Raw genomic sequence first — 20,087 nt, forward strand, 5'->3', positions numbered from 1 at the left:
AACTCATCAAAAGACTGCGTAGAGTCACAACATGCAGTTGAACGTTCCCTCACATGCAAAACCATGGCATTTGTTATTACAGTTTTTCTCAATCACTTTGGTACATTTTTCCAATCATTCTTGCAATTTGCAGAAGATCAAGTGCATTTCTCAAAACAGTTTGAACAAATAGCAAAACACCGTGGATCACCTGCAAAAGCCAGTCTCTTGCTCAAAATCCTTAGTCCATCCCTCAAAAGCAAGTTTTTGTGTCAATATACTTGTCAGTGCCATCAGAATGTTTAATCATTGTGTCATTGTGTACGGATAAGACAGTCAAATTCATTAGTCATGTTGGCAATTGAATAGTGCACTTTGAAGGGACATGTTGATGTAAAATGTGGTTTAGGTGTGATGACAAGTGTTGTACATTTGACCTCATATAATCTATATGTGTAAGATTGATTGGAAAAGACAAGATTCACATTTACAGAATGACTTCTTTATTGGCAAACATTGACATTGCAGTGCGTAAAGAAAAAAAAAAGACAGCACTGCACATAACAAAGGTGAAATACAATACGTAAGTAAACATAGGTCAAAAATATAAACATAGGTCATACAGTAGGTAAACAAAAAAATATGAACAACTCCCCAAATTCTAATCTCAATCCTGATCTTCAGCTTCTTCCCGTTCCTGTCTGTTAGGCCACAAATTCTCATCCACGTCACACCTGATGTCCTCCCGTGCAAGGCAGCATGGATAGTATCTTCTTGCATGCCTAATCCATGCTCTGCAGGAATCTGCAGTAATGTCTTGGCATGCTGCATCCATTGCAGCCAGAAGGGTCACTTGTGTGTGTGGCTCTCGGTCATACACCTTCCACCTCCAGGCTGAGAAAAATTCCTCAATAGGGTTGAGGAATGGGGAGTATGGTGGTAAGAACTCCACCACCATTCTGTTATGGTTTGCGTACCACTGCCTTACTAGGTTTGACTTGTGGAAGCTTACATTGTCCCATATTATGGCATATTTGGGCTGGGCCATATTCTCGGCTGGGCCACCTAGGATATGATCCCTGTACAAAGTGTCTAGGAATGCTATTAGACGTTCAGAGTTGTATGGACCCATCAGTGGAATGTGTGTCAGCACACCGTTATCTGATATTGCGGCACACATAGTTATGTTGCCACCCCTTTGCCGCTCCCTTGAGCTCATTCAGAAAACTGTCGATCATTGGTTGATCAACTCTTTTCATTAGAGAAAGTCTAGATTCACCTGGGAGGAATTTACCAATTTAGATCATATTTACAGACAAATGTCTTATGGAAATGTATATATGCTTGACATGTTATGATGGCTTGGTAAATCATTTTGCATGTGAAGACTTATATGATGAACTATAGCCTAAATGTTTTGGGGAAAGAGACTATTTGATAGATTCCTATAAGAAAGCATTTTGATTAGCATGACAAAAGCAATTGATAATGTATGAAAAACCTGAGAATTGTACACAATCATTTGCATGGATGGACAAAAGCATTTGCAATTTGTTCAATGCAATGAGAAACTGCCTTTTTCATCTGCACAAATGGCATGATGATGTGACAATTGAACAAGAACTTTTGAGAATTTCAATTCTGATGTGAGAAATGTACCAAACCAATTGAGAAAAACTGTAAATTGTTGGAGCCACATAAACCTATTTACCTAAACGAAACAGCGCTCCTGCAGGCTGATATGGGTTAATTACTGAACAAAAATACTTTAGTCATCAAAGTTTATGTCGGCCTATATTCCGAATCATTCTGGATAGATAGATAGATAGATAGATAGATAGATAGATAGATAGATAGATAGATAGATAGATAGATAGATAGATAGAGATAGATAGATAGATAGATAGATAGATAGATAGATAGATAGATAGAGCTCGCAGCAGAAATACTTTCAGGAGCGTTAAATTTAAGAAGATCAAGCACTATAGGAAAGTATAGTATAGTTAGTTAAGGGTAACACCAGACTCCTTATCAATGGCTCCTTACCCTCGGATGTAGTAGCAGTAATTAGCACTAATACTAATATTCCCTGATTGAAAATTAACGTGTTGTTTTTGTAAAGGGTTTCGTCAAGCGTTGTGAAGTTCTCATTTTGTCCACAAGGTGGCAGTTTTATATTAAAAATATTTTGTTGCATTTATATGATACATGAGATGTAAATCTGGAACAGTTTTACACTTTATTCAAATTGTCCAACAACATTGTTCATTTTGTTTCACAGGTGAATTCCCGAAAAAGAAAGAAAAAAGAATCAATCATTTGACCATTTCAGCCACGGTTTCTACACTGGTCAGCAGAGTGCAGTCAATGATCATGCAGAACAAATTTCAAAGTAGCTGCAATATCCCAAGAAACAAAATTCAATACATTTGATTACGGAAGTTTAGGATTTCCACAGAGTGACGTCAGAGTTCCCCAGTAAGTGAAAAGGAAGATTTCGGCCCCTCACAACCGAAGGCTGGAAGTTAATGTCAAGGTCATAATGTTAGCAAATTTTAAAATACCATATTTTCTGTCAAAAATAAAGTGCCACACTTGTCTGCAGACGATCTCAGTGACAGCCGCTGAAGTTTGCTATCAGTTAAGGTCTCCAGATATTTATAGTCGCCCTCCAATTCAATTCCCTTATCAGATTATAGAGAGGGCCTGAATGCAGGCAGCACACTACTGAAATATATTGCACCATGGCACCAAGCACATTGTCAGTTCTGCAAACACAGGAGGGGTCTGCCAGGTTTTCCACCAAAACAGCACACAAGTCACAGCAGAAAGGCCATTAAGTCCATGTAGAAACTCTTGATTACTAATATATCCACAGTAAAGCAGAGGGGGGGAACACATTGTACAGGTGGCCTCATGAGGAACGATCGTGCCAGGTCCAAATGCAGAAGACACACTACATATACATACTCTCTATATACACACACCTCTGACATCTTCTCTCATCTTCTTCATTTTGCCGCAGGCCTCAATGACGTATTCAGAGGTTTACTTAATAATAAAAATGATAAAATAGAAATGAAATGCTTTTTTTTCCAGACATTAAACTGATGATGTTTGTGTGCACGAGCACACAAACATGTTCCTATTACACGTGAGACGGGTGGTGACATGTTACAAACATCAGGACCTGCTTGTGTTCTTCTCCAGGAAATACTTTGGCCACAGAACAGGAACAAGCGTCCATTTGTCTTCGCTACAGTGGGAGACAAAGCGCTACACGCTAGACTGGGGACGGGGAGTTTGGGGTGTGTTTTGTTTAAAAGCACTGCATGTTAAAGGTTAAATGGAAGTTTGCCTTGGCCGGATAACTGTCGGAGCACCGAAGCCTGTTGCAGTGTTGACTTCATGGATTATAAAAGTGCTGCTGCTGCTGCTGGTGAAGCCATTCATCAACGTCTGTGATTAATAAACCTCTGCTGGCTTTATTTAAACGAGTACAACAGGTCGGCCTGCGGTGGTCTGTGCATGCAGACAGACCGGCAGGCAGATGAGCAGACAGACAGAAACACCATCTGTCGTCCCGATTCACCTCTTGACCCCTGCAGCAGGGGTCTCCATGGCCACTCAGCTGATGCAAGCACATTTCTGTCAGAGTAAAGGAGGAAGGGGTTGTCAACAGGTGATGAAGACAGCACGGAGACTTGGACGGTGAATGCATTTCCAGCAACCTGAGGGGGCAGACCCGACCGTGCAGGGTGTCGCGGTAAACGTGCACTCTCACCAGCTGATGAGAGCCTTTCACAGCAGATCAGACCACCCGACATGACAGTGAGCAGACTATCAGAAACTGCCTCAGTCGCCTCGTTGTGGATTGTTTCATTTTACACATGAAACCCTCCAGTTCGTCTGACTTCCAGTCAATGATTTTGCAATTGTCTGTTTCCAGTCTTCCTGCATGTGAGGTTATACTGGTTTGCAGCATTCGTGGCACCAGTGATAAAACTGGTAGGGTGCTTAAGGCCATGCAGATATTGATAAGAAAGCATTAATACACCCTAAAGGAATCCCTTCTCCTTCAGAGCAGAGAAAATAAATACATGTTTTCTGTTAAACTGCATCAAAAGTGATGTTCCAGAACTTATCACGTCCATCAAGTTTGATGTCCTGACCCCCCTCACAAAATATTCCTGTGTCCGTGCCGATCCTGGCACACAAAGAGGCGACCACAAAAAAAAGAGGTTCACTTGTTGCTGCTTTCCTCTCATGTCGCTTTTGATTAGCGCGTTCAGCCCGTCCATCAATCACATCATAACTATGTCGGAGCCCTTTTACCGGCAGCACCCTTCCCTCCTGTCTCTCCCAGTTGTCACACTCTCGCTCTGAGTGGATCTCTGCTTTAAACTCCTTAAGGGTGTCGTCAGTGTCTCGCTCACTCGAGGGTGTGGGGGACTTGAGTGCCAGGAGAGCTTTGAATAACAGAGAGGGGAGAAATAAAAGGAATAAGAAGCATCAGCCCTCAGTCTTCCAGCAGCAAAGCGAAGACACTGGGATAACCATGCCTGAGCCGGTCCCTAAAGGTATGCAAATACTTTCTATCAAAGCATAATTCACTATAATCAGTCTGGAGACTTGCTGATATACTGCTAATATACCTTATGCACTACAAATATAATGATGAGGATGCATAAAACAAACCCCCCAAAACAGCGGCGTATTGTCGAATGACTCATTTCAAACACTCTGGAGATGCTGTGGTGTTTGCATGCAACTTTTAGTTGAGCAGAAGGAAGAGGAGAAAAGATTAAAAAGAGATTAAATGACTGCTGGTATCGAGCACACCTGGCTCAGCGGAAGACCGATCGACTCAAAACAACAAAACCGACCAAATCCTTAAAAACGTCGACCAAAAACTGTTAAAGGAAATCTTTAAATGGCAGATTGGCCTCTTGCTGCTGTTGATATCTATCTGAGTAAAGCCATAAATAGTCACTGGGGTCGGCAGAGAGCCCGTGCGGGTCCCTGCTGCTGCAGTCAACACGACCACATCCTTCAGCCGCGAGCCTCGTGGTGCGACCCCCCGCTGGGATGGAGGACGCAGCGGCATCATCTGCTGAGGAGTTTTACTGGAAATCTTTTTGCCTAATTTCTCATCAGCAGACGCCTTGGACATTACTTGTTCCTCCGCTTCTGTTCGTTAGCGGGTTATTATTTTCCACTTTGCCGTAAAAGTGACGGCTGCAACCAGAAATGCAGATGCTTCCTCCTGCTTTGTTTTTGGACTAGAGTCCTGTGACAACCACAAAGGCCGTATCTGACCCTGCTAACAGGGGGACGGCTTCTCTTCTCACACTTGTTAGCAGAAACTATCGTCCCCACAACTAGGAGCCAAAAATATCCCTCCCCCCAATTCAGTTCCTCTTAAGTCCACAGAGAAGATTCCCCCGAGCATATCAGATTTTCACCCCGCCAGCTGAGAGGCATCATTCAACAGGTTATCTTTGCTTTTCATCTGCAAAGTTTCCTGACGGTCAACCAGCCCCGCGCTTCTTCCTGAATTTAGCGTGACGGCAGACACGGTGACCTGACGTTCTGACACAAAGATGCAGATAATAATTGCACGATCACTCTTCTATTCCTCCTATAAAAGCAGCACGGCTGCTGCGTTCGGTTGAGGAGAGCCTGCATAAAGTCCCGTGTTTCCATTCAGCAACAGAGGTCAGACAAACTCTGCATGTCTGGTTCGTCTCGTATTTTGGAGATCAACCCGAGGAGCATGGAGGTGTGGTTGAGGTGACCACCGGAAGGGCTCAAGAATCAGGATTTTACTGTCACAATAATGACTGCAGCAAGGAAACTGTCGGGCCTCCAGCATAAAGCGAAACACGACGAGAACGATTGTAAAAAGAGGTGAAAAGTAATGTGAAAGCAGAAAAACTTATCTGACAGGGAAAAGATATTTATTACACGGTCACAACGCCGACTAAGACATGTCGCTCTCACACACACCTGCCTATGTTTGTAGTCCTATCTCTGTGAGAACATTCCGCTCACCCCAACCATCACAAAACCCAGGGTGCTTCAAACGGACCCTTCACATTTGAAGACCAGCCACAATGTCCTCACATGGCCATGTAAAAGAACACACACACACACACACACACACACACACACACACACACACACACACACACACACACACACACAAGAAAACAATTGCTTGGAACTGATCACTGAGTTGTTACCAAATCTAAAAGCAAAACTATTTTCCCAACAAGAGCAAAAAAGGGAGAAACTCAAAAGAAGTGCTCTTTTTTACCAGCTGATTGAACGAAACACAGACAAGTATCTGTATTAATAGTTGGAGGGTTTTTGCAGATGTTTATTTTTGTGCTGACTGGTGCACTTCTCACTTCAGCCATGTGTGCGGGGGCATTACGTAACACCACCTGCATAGGCCCGTCTGTCCGCACTGCCGAATGTGACACTAATTTGACAAGGGAGAAAAAATAATCCAATGTAATTCCACCTATTCCACCGAGAAGTTAATGGCAGAGCCGTGTGTAAAGCAGCCAGGGGTCAAGCTAGAGCAACTATTCAAGGGAACAGTCTTCAACTGAAGAGAATGTGGCACGCCTTCAGAAAGGTCATAAGACACCGACCCTGGCCTTTTCTAAAGCACCCTGGAGAGACACTTGAGGAGGAAGGGTATATTTTCTCCCCCTATTTGAGTGGAGAATTTCATTTAAGCAGATTTTGACCTCAACAATCGCACCCACAGCTCTTCTCACCAAAAGTAAATTGGCTGTCTGGCATCTGCTGGCGCTTTAGCAGTATCAGATTTGTACCCAAGGCTGCATGGCTTAAGATAAAAGTGGCTCTTTCCTAAACTGTATCCTCTTACACAGTAGTATTTTAGATTTATGGTCCAGATTACTTGCGTCACCATGAAATCCGACCCTCTGACGGTCTCAGACAAACATCCTGTTAATTATCCTGAAGCAGGTGTGATTAAACAGGAGGAAACATGCAGGTCAAGACTCATCCTTATCATTAAAAATCATTTCTGACTTCAGGATTAAAAGACTGAACTGCTGTCTGAATTGTAAACGTCCGTATAAACGCAGTGCAGGAAGTTTCTAATGCTTTTCTCATTGTTTCTAATTCGCAGCTAAACCAGAGGGGGGAGGTAAGTCAGCTGCTTATGGCCTTTTATCACCTTTTGTTTGTGTTGCATTATCACAGTGGTGTGATTATAGCTCTCACATTTTCACTTTTGCTCACATATCATGTCGACAGCCGGTGTCAGGAAAACCCGCGCTCGCTCCCCCGCCGCCTGGGCCCACCCTGTATCTAGGACCTTAGAGTTTTCGCCACCGTGGCCTCTCCCACTACATGAAACTCAATCAGATTACCGGTGTCCTCAAATATGTCACAAAGGGGCAGAAAAGAGAATCGTTTTGATTTCAGTTCACCGTGCTCGTGCAGGCCCGGATGGGTTGTGAGACTAATGAAGTCTGTTAGCTCAGCTGTTGGTGTGTGTCAATAAATGTTTTCCAGTGGGGCTACCACGGTGTTATTTTTCATTGCCATATCTAACGCAAATCTGCTAATTTTAGCTCCAGAGGAGCCAGCTGATGCCGGTGAGGGACCATTTCCTTTTTTTGTTTATGCCCCGGTCTCTTGACTTGAACCCCTCTGTTGATATGCGACGTGTTTGAGTGTGTTTGAGTTTAGCTTAATTAAAAATGCATCCGAACAGTTTTGTTACTTGAAAAGCTACGCTAGCAATTTTCTTGTACACGTCCAGCTGATGAAACTTTGCAGGCCTGTGGCTCATCAGTCATCACATGTTAAACATGTGATTGAATGGTAACAATACAAATGTCCTTCTCGTTGTTTTGGGCTTTTTTGTACTAGCATGTGTCACATATTTTATCTGAAATATGGAGAACATTCTCGTCTGTATTTGGTTTTTTTTGACGTGTGTTGATGACCGGTGCCATTAGTGTTAGTTAGCATGTTGGTCTTCTGCATTGTGGAAAAATAATCCACATGTATGAAGCGGTTGTTTGGATTTCGATGTCCACCGTCTGACTCCGCCTGGATTCTTGATGCACACCTTCACTGCAGGCATGGGAAGCAAATCTCTGCAACCTTTTTCTGGTTTTGTGTGTCCTGGTTTATCTTTGTGGGTCGTTGAAAATCTTAGACAGACAAAGCACAAGCAATCATTATTTTCCACGCAAACTCTGAACACAACCACACGGTGAAAGACACAGCAGGAGGGTTTAATGTATAGACTCTACCCAGAGACAGGCAAGCAGTTATCCTGAAACATTTGCCTGATAATAGATGGTGGCTGCTGTGTAATTATCTGGTCCATTCAAATAACAAAAACACACACCCTGTTCCAAATTCAATCCTTATTTCACCTTTTTCACGACCATTGATTTGCAAACGCATGTGTCCCCTTCTCCTGTCCCCACATGTGCATGTACCTTCATGCACAGTATGGATATTTGGTTGTGTTTTGAGGGATTGTTGACAGATAGAGTTGTTTTGATGCCCTCTGGTCTATTTACCCATCGTGTCACCCACTGGAGCTCAGCCTTTGTCAGTGTCCCGGGGACTTTCTGAATAGATGCTTCATATTCCCTCACCGATCTGCAGCCAGCAGAATGTGGAAGGTGGTTCAGGGTCTCTGTGGGCTCATTCCTCAGCTCCCTCAGTTATGGCTTCATGCTGTGTTAAAGGACTTAAGGTGATTCTTGTCCGTTTCCTTTAGATGAGTTCCCAGCAGACGGAGGTAAGGTGGAACCCTCAGCGCTGAAATGTCTCTCTGGTTAATACATTGGATGTATTCACATGCGTGTGTATACATGCACCATAAAGTGTGGCAGTGCCAGTATCTGCATGACTAAATGTTCCTGGGTGGTCTGAGGTGACCTGCATAACATTTTATGATGTATTTTTGTTTAGTCCAAAAATACATGGATTGATAGCTCATATTGTCCGTTGAGTTGAGAAGCAGCGTAAATGTGCTTATGGTCCCACCGGTGAGTGCTGACGTAATGTTTAAAATGACGTAATGTTTAAAACGAATGATCGTGTGTTGAACACGGTCAACTCGACAGTATTTGTGCAGCATCGCCAACAAATTCACACACACCTGAATGTAAATTAATTTTTAAAAAACGTATTTATTCATATAGAAAATACAGAGTAACTATTAACTCCACGGTATTTCTTATCTCCTTACCTCACCTGATGCTAATGTGGACTGGGGTTGGTGTACTTTTTCCAGGAACCTAATGTTGCATCTGTGTGCTTTTGCGTCTTTGTGTTGTGTCTTCCTCCGTCCTGCACCTTTTTCTGTTTCCCATGCCATCATTTGCTTCTGAGCTGCTTTTTTCCAGCTGAGTTTGCTTCCTTATCTGCAACAGGTGCAACAGAAAGTGATGGGGATGGTAAGAAAAGAGCTATGCATACATACATGGATGTCTCTGACAGCGATTTACCTCTGCCCATTCCAAAGCGTGACCTGAGTGTTTTTACTGTTTTCGAGTTTTCACTTAATAAAATCAGTTTCAAGTTGACCCAGATGTATTTTAATACATGTCGTTATATAGATTACTTCTCTTTGGACTGATATTCCTCCATTTGGGCTAGTTATGTAAATTTTGCTGCAGTGCGTAAATGTGAAACAGCTCTTAAACTAATTTGTCAGACTGAAACCAAAATCCTAGTTTGGCGGCAAGAAACAAAGGTTGCGCCTTTTAATAGCCTCTAAGCTCAGAATAAGTGACACACTATCTTATAAAGCGCAGGGGAGCAAATCCGACTTAAATGGAGCCCCGTGTACTTTACACTTGATGCTATTGTTGTCTCCTTCACCTGCCACGTCCCTCGCCGCAACCATCCACTGTTAATGCCAGGCGCTCAACTGACGCGCTGCCCTTGCTTTTCCAGCAATCCAGAATTCGTTATCTTAATGTGGAGATTGCTGCTCAGTCATCCGTGACCTTTGCCTTCATGGCTGCGAACACGGCAGCAGCATGGCAGCAGAACAATGGCAGCTGCTACTGCCCTCATGTGATGACACTTTTATATCAAGTTCAAGTGTTTTACAAGTGAAACTCAAGAGGTGCCAGCCACAGGCAATATATCAGACATCCGCGCTGTCTGCGCCATAAAACATACGTAAAATTATACGTCTCCATGTACCGCTACAAAAAACCCAGCCGAGCTCTCTGGGACAGGAGCACTGTCGTCTGATGGTGGCACAGTTCAGAGTTAATAATGCGATGACCAGGACTTGTAGCCTTGCCAGCGAGTTATACACTTGTCAATTGCTCAACCTGAGCTGCCTGAAGCAGAGATTAGATTATTTTTATTCACATCTTTATAAGACCCGGAGATAAATGTATAAATTAAAATCCAGAATGGACCAGAATGTTAAACACTTGAGCAAATAATTACAGGAACTCCCGGTTTAAAGAGCCCCATTATTAGCTCAGTTTAGCAGAGTCTCTCAAATGGCCTTTAGTTTCTATTTCACCCATATTAAGGACAACAATGACCTTACAAGCATATATGACCTTTACTTTAGCCGATATAAAAATGATTTTTTTATGCTGACATTATGACAAACTAAATCCGAATGCCCAAGAGGCAACTTCCTTTTTGGGTTATTTGGCCAGTGGGGTAAGACTTGGAATGGCTGACTTGTGCCACCATCATCGGGTTGCTATCTTGAGGTAGTTGGCAGCAGAGCTGAAACCACCATGAACATCGTGTAGATCCGGTGAGATCATCATGTTCAGGTTAGTCCAGGAAGTTGTTTCCATAACTTCTACCAGGAATGGGCCCCGTGATGCTACCCGTTCATATCAGAGGGTGCATCTCATCTCACTGTTGCTGCAGAATCATGATCACATGATCCAACAGAGGCACAGTGGAAAAATTGGACTCGCCTAACCTTTTGATCAGTACGATCTCACACCCACCCTGAACACTAGATACAGCTGGAAAACCCAAGTGCAAAGTCACACATGCTTTTCATTTAAGAACAAATCAATATTACAATGATCTGGAGCCAGCTGAAACATCAGTCATTTTCATAAATCAAAGCTTTTAGCGCCATTAGAACAATTAGAGAGGTTTAAGATGTCGAACGCTTTATGAAGGGACTTGCAACAAATGTACCAAATAAAACAAAGCTGTTGGATTTAATGATCCATACATTTTTCACAGATCCTTGCTAAAAATAAAAATACAAAAGGCAAAAAAAGCACATGGCACATGCAGTGTGAAGGGAGTCCCGCAGAGTCCCGTCTGGCATCAGGGAGACTGTTAGGTGGGATCTCTTTGTTCTGATCCTGCGGCAGCTGTTGAGGGCCGTGCCCACCAGGGAACGGTGCGCTTCTGTGGGTTGGGTTGTCTTCTAGGCAAACTGCGAACTGTTGAGGAAAACTCGCAGCAGCACTCGTGATGCCTGTTTTGGAGCAGCCGGCACGCACGTTTTCAGAACAGGGCGAGAAAGAAGGGGGAAGAAAAATCCAAATTTGTAAATAAGCGCCAAAGATTTCATAGGTGACAAACGACCCATTCAGGGAGGAATCTTATCAAATGGGTCACACTGCACTGCAAAGGAAGTATCAGTCGAAAGGAAGTAATGAGTCCAATGGAAAGTGGATTAATAACCAACTTCCTGTTTGGATTAATAACAATCATGGTCTCCTTCCATGTGTACACTCCTGATTGTGTGTGCTGTGGTCCTGTAGTAATCCTGCGGGTTTAGTCTGGTCTGCTGCCTCGTTTGACTCTACACTGATACAGTAAAACATCAAATATTGATTAGTGATTGACTGAAGTGTAATATTTGATGGGAATTTCCTGTTAGTGCTGGGATTGAATTCAATTGTATTTTGTTCCTTAAAAAAAAAAGCATGTTGAGATGTATTTGAGTGATGTGAAGTCTGTTTAAAGGGAGTTACCTTTTAGCTTATACAGCTAGTTCAATGTGTTTTGATGTGTTAGTTGTAGTGAATCTTGTAGCATTACTATTAACAACAAACAAAATGTATCTGTAGAAGAGAATTTGAGAAGCATATTTGTGATAAGACGGAAAAAATAATATAAATCGGCGTGGAAAAGAGAACACAGCTTGTTAAAATCACATGTGACTCACTCACGATATGAATGATTTAATTGCAACCCAAGAGGCATGAATACTTTTACATTTTAAATGTTCTTTGAAGATATTTGTCAGATATTGTATTTTGCATTTTTCCCCCACATTATGGGTTGTTTTATTAATTTTGTGTCATGATTCTTATCATTTGGGAATAATTTCGGGCTATTTCAGGTCATTATTTCAGTCCTTAACTGACTGCCATCACCTTTTTTGTTTTGGTGTTTATCCACCAGAAAATATTCTTAATTTAAGGAAACGGGTGAAATGTGCCTCTCTCCTTATTTCACTTCAGAGCCGACTGAGCTCACTGGGCTCTTTGTGGAGAAGCCTCCAGAAAGTGTAGTAGCTGTTTCAGGTATGTCACAGCACAGTCAAAGTAAAATCTGTCTTTAAAAAGCTGTTGTCACAGTGTTACAAGAGCTGAATGTTTGTTTGGGGATGGCAGGAACCGATGTCTGCTTCATAGCCAAGGTGGACTCAACCACCCTGACCAGAAAACCCGCCATGAAGTGGCTGAAGGGGAAGTGGATGGACCTTGGCAGCAAGGCTGGGAAGCACATGCAGTTTAAAGAAACGTATGACAGAAACACAAAGGTGTGTTTGGGACACATTGTTCCTACCCTGCCAATCAGAACCCCCCCTCCTTAAAAATACCACATCCCTCCCCAGATCTACACATACGAAATGAAGATCATCAAAGTGGTCCCTGGGGATGCTGGCGGATACAGGTGCGAGGTGACATCCAAGGACAAGTGTGACAGCTCCACCTTTGAGATCACTGTTGAGGGTGAGTGAAAACAAACTCTGGTCCGCTGCACCCTCCGGGTATCAGGTTCAAACTTCACACGAGTCTCCGCAACTTCTCTCACTACAGCTGCACAGCAGGACACACAGGCCGATATTCTGTCTGCGTTCAAGAGAGCGTAAGTAAGCCGAGGTTTGCGTTTGACAAGCTCACGTGCAAACACGAGGTAGAAGATAAATACTAATGTACAGACTATTCATAGTGTGAGGGTGAGTGTGCGCCTGTCTTCAGCAAAGCTGGTATGTATGAATGTTAGACGTGAGACGTGATACACCTAGAGAGGGTTACGTATGCTTTTATCATATATGTCTGTTTCCATGTGCACAGTGATGCTGGGGAGGATGAAGGAGATCTGGATTTCAGTGCTCTGCTGAAGGCAACAAAGAAGTAAGACACTGAATTACACTTGTTTTCACAAATTTGAAAAACAGACCCCCCCCCCCCCAGCAGAAGGTTTGCTTTTCCCACTTCTAAGTGTTTTGGATCCCGTCCTCATCTTTCTTTGACTGGCAGGAACAAGAAGCCTCAGAAGGAAGAACCCGAGATAGATGTGTGGGAACTGCTTAAGAGTGCCCACCCAAGCGAGTATGAGAAAATCGCCTTTCAGTATGGCATCACCGACCTGAGGGGCATGCTGAAGCGTCTGAAAAAGATGAAGGTCGTCGAGCCCAAGCACAGCGAGGGTGAGATGGTTTGAGCCCAAAGTGAAATGAAAGACAAAGATTACAGAAGAAGTGTGATTGAAACCTCAGGGGAGAGATGTAGGGGGAGGATACACTGTTTTCTGTGGGGTGATGTGTTTCTACGTTTGTCCTGCCTGCCTGCCATCGCAGCTTTCCTGAAGAGGCTGGAATCCTGCTACTCAGTGGACAAGGGCAAAAAAATTGTCCTGAAGTGTGAAGTAGTCGATCCTAACATCCAGGTTAAATGGCTGAAGAATGGACAGGAGATCAAACCCTCTGCTAAGTACATGATCACACTATCATTTCTCTTGGTTTGTGTTGTGAGGGCATACAACACTGCAGCAGTGTCGTAGACGGCATCATGATAAGATGAACTCTGTGGCACATCTTCTATAAATATCATGTTCAAAATGATCTGTGTGTCAGAGTCATACTCTGAAATGATTATATTTAGCCAGTCATGTGGAATCCTCTCGGAGAACTAGGGGTTCCTGGGGAGACACCTTATACCCCCTGTAAACCAATGCAGAGAGATCCCAGAGGATGAACACCTCAGTGCTAAATTTGAGCGTGAGGGGAACAAATCCGATAAGGGATTCGGGTAAAACCTGAAACTAATCTTTTAAAAAGAAGTAGTGTTAAAAACAAAACAATCGAAATAAAGTGTTTTGAACCTGAAAGACTCTTGAATCCGCGGAAAAGGAGCCGCTCTAATGAACCTTCCACCTGTCATTTTTAAAGGTACGTCATAGAGGCAAATGGAAATGTCAGAACACTCACCATCAACAGGACCAGCCTGGCTGATGACGCTGCCTATGAGTGTGTGGTTGAAGATGACAAGTGTTTCACTGAGGTCTTTGTCAAAGGTGCGCCGCCTTCCTCAAGTGACGCGTCACGCCAGTCTCGCTAACCATAAAGATGATGAAATTCTTTGCACGTGCAGAGCCCCCTGTGACCATCACCAAGCTAATGGATGACTACCACGTGGTGGTTGGAGAGAGAGTGGAGTTTGAGGTGGAGGTGTCTGAGGAGGGTGCCCATGTCATGTGGTCAGTATGCTCATCATAAATACTGTTCAGATCTGACCTCTGACAGAGACTTTCAAATTTCATTAAATAAATTTAAATAAAACCCGTCATACGTGCAAAAATACTTTGATATGAGAGTCTAGACACCCCCGCAGCAGCGTCTGAGAGTCCACCGTTGTGTAGGCTTTTCTCAGTGTTTTGCAAGCCAAAAATACTCACATTTCTACAAGCATAAAAATTATGCAAAAAGAGCAATATTGAAGCTGAAAAGTTATGACATAATTGATCTGTTGATGTTTTGTCCACAGTTGTTTTCAGCATCACATTAGCTTCTTTGGGTCAGTTGAATGGTAAAATCTGCATCTTCACTGAACACTATGCCCTAAAATGTAATAACTTTTTGATTTTTACAATGCTCAGTGGCCTCTGTTTGATTCGTTCAGGTGATTTCATGGTGATACCCTGATATTTCTCCTGCTACTCTGCTGTCTTGACACTCAGTAAATGATCAGATTCCAGCTCCTGCTAACTCTCTTGTGTTCATGTAGCGCTGATGTGTTTCAAGCGAGCTCAGTTTATCTCTGTTAACAGGTTCTTTGAGGATGAAGAGCTTCAGAAAGATAAAGACTCAAAGTACCGCTTCAAGAAAGATGGGAAGAAACACACACTGATCATCCAGGAAGCCACACTGAATGACATTGGAATGTACCATGCTTGGACAAATGGAGGGCACACCAAAGGAGAGCTGGAAGTAGAGGGTACCTTAAGAATTTGGTTCTATATTTTCTTTTGTCATCAGGTTTCACCTCATTAAATGCTGTTTTTCTTGTGGCTTCCAAATGTTGTGTTCAGAGAAACAGCTGGAGGTGCTACAGGACATTGCTGATCTGACAGTCAAGGCAACAGAACAAGCGATGTTCAAATGCGAGGTGTCTGATGACAAGGTCACAGGAAAGTGGTTAAAAGATGGGGTGGAGGTCCTGCCCAGCAATCGCATCAAAATGACTCACATTGGAAGGTGCAGTCTCTGGCAGTGAGCATAACTGCTCACAAGGTCTGCATACGTCATTCCTTCTCTGTGATTTATTTCAGATTCCATCGGCTGATTATTGATGATGTGACGCCAGAGGATGCTGGAGACTACACCTTTATTCCTGATGGATATGCTCTGTCACTTTCTGCCAAACTCAACTTCCTTGGTGAGGATGGCAAAATCATAGAAAAAGGCAGAATCATGTGAGGAATCTTTATTGACTTGTTCCTTCTGTTTATCCCGCAACAGAAATAAAGATAGACTATGTGCCTAGACAAGGTGAGTACTGTTGAATAATAATAATAATAACAACAACAATAATAATAATAATAATAATAATAATAATAATAATAATAATAATAATAATAATAATAACAACAACAACAACAACAACAATAATAATAATAAAAATATTTTTGAAATGCTGATTGTAATATTTCATTGTATCATTTGGTCACTACGTATAATTGTCTTATACTTTCACCAGATCCCCCAAAAATCCATCTGGACACCACTGGAAACATGGTGTCACAGAACACCATCATTGTGGTGGCAGGCAACAAACTCCGTCTGGATGTGGAGATCACAGGAGAGCCAGCGCCCACTGTTGTCTGGTCCAAAGGGGATAAAGTAAGAATGTAACAGCTTGTATTTCCAAATGTGTCTTACCCTCTGTTAACACCAGATCACAACAGTATAGCCCCTCTCCCCAAACACCCCCTTCCTTCCAGTTGACCAGAATACTAACTAGGGTACAGACAGATTGTAATCTGCCACTGTCAACCTTTACAACTTACTATAGATGCTGCAATTCCCTATTTTCAGCCTATTACCAACAACGAAGGTCGTGTAAGAGTGGAGACAAAGAAGGACCTGAGCTGCTTCATCATCGAAGGTGCAGAAAGGGATGACGAGGGCAATTACACCATTATTGTCACCAACCCTGCTGGGGAGGACAAGGCTGTGCTCTTTGTGAAGATCGTGGGTGAGTGAGAATGTTTACACGTTAACATCAGGGCTTAAAATTTAACCTCTTTTTAATTTTTTTCCACACTTTTCAGATGTGCCTGATCCGCCCGAGCACGTCAAATGCACAGCTGTGGGAGAGGACACTGCCACCATTGTGTGGGATGCTCCCAAGTTTGATGGCGGGGCACCACTCAAAGGTGGTGACTTTCATTTGTTTTCCCATCTCCTAAATGCATATGCTGATATCCTTCTGCTCACACGTCTGTGTGTTTACTCTATCAGGCTATCTCATGGAGAGAAAGAAGAAAGGCTCCTCCAGATGGACTAAGCTCAACTTTGATGTTTATGAATCAACGACGTATGAGGCCAAGAGGATGATTGAAGGAGTCCTGTATGAGATGAGGGTGTTTGCTGTCAACAGCATTGGCATGTCTCCGCCCAGTCTCACCTCCAAACCCTTCATGCCTATTGGTGGGAATCCTAGCGGCTTCGAAGCGCTGCATCACTTTAGTCGTGTGTTTCTTTAAACCGTTTCTCTGTCGCCTTCAGCCCCGACGAGTGAACCAATGCGCCTGACAGTGCATGATGTGACAGACAGCACATGCAGCCTGAAGTGGCTGACTCCAGAGAAGATCGGAGCTGGAGGCCTGGATGGTTACGTCATTGAATACTGCAAGGAAGGAGGTGAGAGGGACGACTCTATTGGTGACATCATTTTGGTTCCTCAGCAAGCTCCTTGTATTTACATGTCAAGGAACAACTTTGTCAGGTTTCATGAATTGTAAATCCAGGAAGTGCAACACAATCTCGGAAAATGTGCATCAGAAGAACCAACTGTAAAACATGCAATGCACAACTTCAAAATAAGGCTCAAATCATAGTGATTCGATGCATATAATACATGATTCCAGACACTGAGTGGGTGGTGGCAAACAATGAGCTTTGCGAGAGGCAGGGATATGTGGTGCGTGGCCTGCCCGTGGGAGAGAAGGTCAACTTCAGGGTAGTGGCAGTAAACATTGCTGGACGCAGCCCTCCTGCCGTGATGTCACAGCCTGTCACCATCCGTGAGATCATGGGTGAGTCTGACTCAGACACAAGTCAAAGAATATATTCATCTTGCACGGTCTGCCTTTGGGAGATGTGCTTTTACGGTTGATAAAGAAGTGTCAAGAAATGTGACAGTGTATTTAAGCAATTTTCTCCCCCACTGCATTAGAACACCCAAAGATCCGCCTCCCACGTGAGCTCCGGACAAAGTACATCAAGAGAGTAGGAGAGAAGATCAACCTGACCATCCCCTTCCAGGTCAGAACACCAAAGATATCTAATCAGCCAATCACAGGGCATCTCAATGAACGAAGGCCTGTGGCCCTTATGGTCAAACTGAGTCTCAGAGTGATGAACAGATGATTATGAAGGAAGTAGAGAGCAGGCAGAGTCTCCAAGGCTGCTGCAACATTCCAGTGGTGGAGTCAGAGTTTAACATAAATAGGGATGTGCACCACTTAGTGTTCCCTTAATAACCCTTGATAATAGAGTAACGAGCAACCCGCCACGTCATCAAGCTAGAGTGACAGATTGAGAGTGAGTAGCTGAAGGTGCAAACGACTGCATGATGCCAGTACGGTTCAAAATCTCTGAGGAATGTGGAAAAACAATGTGATATAGTGGGAATTGTTATTGTTATTCGAGTTTTTGGATATAATTCATAAAAGGATGGATCATTTTGTTATTAACAGGGTAAGCCACGCCCTGTTGCAACCTGGTACAAGGATGGTCAACCCATTGACCCCAAGACGATCAACGTGCGCAACTCCAACGTGGACAGCATCCTCTTCATCCGCTCAGCAGAGAGAGAGCACTCCGGCAAGTATGAGCTGGTGCTACAGATCGAGAACATGGAGGACAGAGCCACCATTGAAATCAGGGTTATCGGTAAGATACAAGCGCGTATACCTGAGGCTGTTCTGTTGACCGATAGTGAGAAAGATTAAGAACACGTCAACTCCATCCAGAAAAACCGGGACCTCCTCGAAAAGTGAGGGTGACAGACGTGTGGGGCTTCAACGCAGCACTGGAGTGGGAACCCCCCACCGATGATGGCAACTCTGAGATTACAGGATACACCATTCAGAAAGCAGACATGAAGACTAAGGTGAGGGATGAAGCTGTGGAGACCTCCAATGGAGATCATCCCACCAGTGACATGTCCACACGCATAACTTGGATGACTTTATTTGAGCTACAGTTGATCACACTTTTATCTAAATAGTATGCATTTACTTATGCTTTCAATAACCAGTTATTGAGGCTAATTTGGGCTAATTTGCAGATTACGTATGTTTTCAGGAGTGGTTCACTGTTTACGAGCACAACAGACGACCAAACTGCACAGCATCTGATCTGATCATCGGCAACGAGTATGTGTTCCGGGTTTACAGTGAAAACCTGTGTGGCCTGAGCGACGATGCAACTCAAAGCAAGAACACAGCTGTTATTGCCAAAATAGGTGCGTGCACATGGGTACACTATAGTATGTGCAGACGACATCGGCGTGACAGTCGTAATTTATCCCCGGGACGTTCGGTCTTGTATGGAACCTTTAATAACACTGGTCCGCTGTCTCACACTGCTCCACAGACAAGGTGGGGAAGCAAATTCCTTACAAGGAGATGGACATGGCCTGTATGCCTAAGTTTACTCAACCCCTGGTGGACAGAACGGTGGTAGCGGGTTACAGCACTGCCATCAGCTGTGCCGTCAAAGGCTTTCCCAGGGTAAACACACAGTTCTTCTGATGCATTTTTCATTAAATATGGAGTTTAAACGAGGCCAATCACAACAGGATCTAGCTAATGAAAGCTCATGATTAGTAGCTATTAGCACATTTGTAAAGCAAATCAAACTCGATATTTCATCGGATTTAAATCAATTCTTTTGTCTTGTTTTTCCAGCCCAAGATTGTCTGGATGAAAAACAAAATGATCATTGGAGAGGATCCAAAGTACTTGATGCAGAACAACCAGGGCGTGCTGACCCTAAACATTCGCAAGCCAAGCCCCTTTGACGGAGGGAAATACTCCTGCATGGCTGTCAACGACCTGGGCAAAGATGTGGTCGAGTGCAAGCTGGATGTCCGAGGTGAGCTCAGAGGAGGTTCTTCTGATGCATTTTCCTTTTTTTTTTAGAGCTCCATTATTGACTTTAACACTTTGACTGTCCTGATATTCCCGTAGTTGCAACTGCAGAAGGAGAGAAGAAGTAAGAGACTGAAGAGGTATTTCATGGTGTAAACCAAACGGTGAACAGTGAATGTTGGTGCATCTACGCAGTGAAGGAGTGAAGAATGTCAAGAACGAATCAAATAAAGTGTATTCAAGCCTGATGT

General features: G+C 43.4%; 1 protein-coding gene across 8 annotated transcripts; it reads left to right on the forward strand.

Annotated features, from left to right (window-relative positions):
- The first annotated feature begins 4,359 nt into the window (after positions 1-4,359).
- On the forward strand, positions 4,360-20,084 carry mybpc2b (myosin binding protein Cb). 8 transcript variants are annotated; one of them, XM_057044519.1, is made up of 31 exons: positions 4,360-4,559; positions 7,151-7,168; positions 7,599-7,622; positions 8,768-8,788; positions 9,426-9,449; positions 12,471-12,533; positions 12,624-12,772; positions 12,848-12,965; positions 13,053-13,101; positions 13,311-13,370; positions 13,497-13,666; positions 13,817-13,949; positions 14,408-14,532; positions 14,610-14,715; positions 15,286-15,452; positions 15,547-15,712; positions 15,787-15,893; positions 15,977-16,006; positions 16,215-16,357; positions 16,553-16,712; positions 16,789-16,893; positions 16,979-17,167; positions 17,246-17,380; positions 17,608-17,775; positions 17,916-18,004; positions 18,439-18,634; positions 18,715-18,854; positions 19,049-19,208; positions 19,340-19,476; positions 19,654-19,840; positions 19,936-20,084. In XM_057044519.1, exons 1-31 carry the CDS (start codon positions 4,538-4,540, stop codon positions 19,962-19,964), a joined length of 3,390 nt encoding a protein of 1,129 aa, XP_056900499.1. In that variant the 5' UTR covers positions 4,360-4,537; the 3' UTR covers positions 19,965-20,084. The 8 variants fall into 8 exon arrangements, with proteins under 8 accessions (XP_056900499.1, XP_056900517.1, XP_056900524.1 ...); XM_057044537.1 differs by lacking the exon at positions 9,426-9,449 and having other exon boundaries at positions 4,361-4,559; XM_057044544.1 differs by lacking the exon at positions 7,599-7,622 and having other exon boundaries at positions 4,361-4,559.
- Positions 20,085-20,087: the final 3 nt, after the last annotated feature.

Source organism: Takifugu flavidus, chromosome 1 (genome assembly GCF_003711565.1).
Source record: "Takifugu flavidus isolate HTHZ2018 chromosome 1, ASM371156v2, whole genome shotgun sequence".
Lineage (NCBI taxonomy): Eukaryota > Metazoa > Chordata > Actinopteri > Tetraodontiformes > Tetraodontidae > Takifugu > Takifugu flavidus.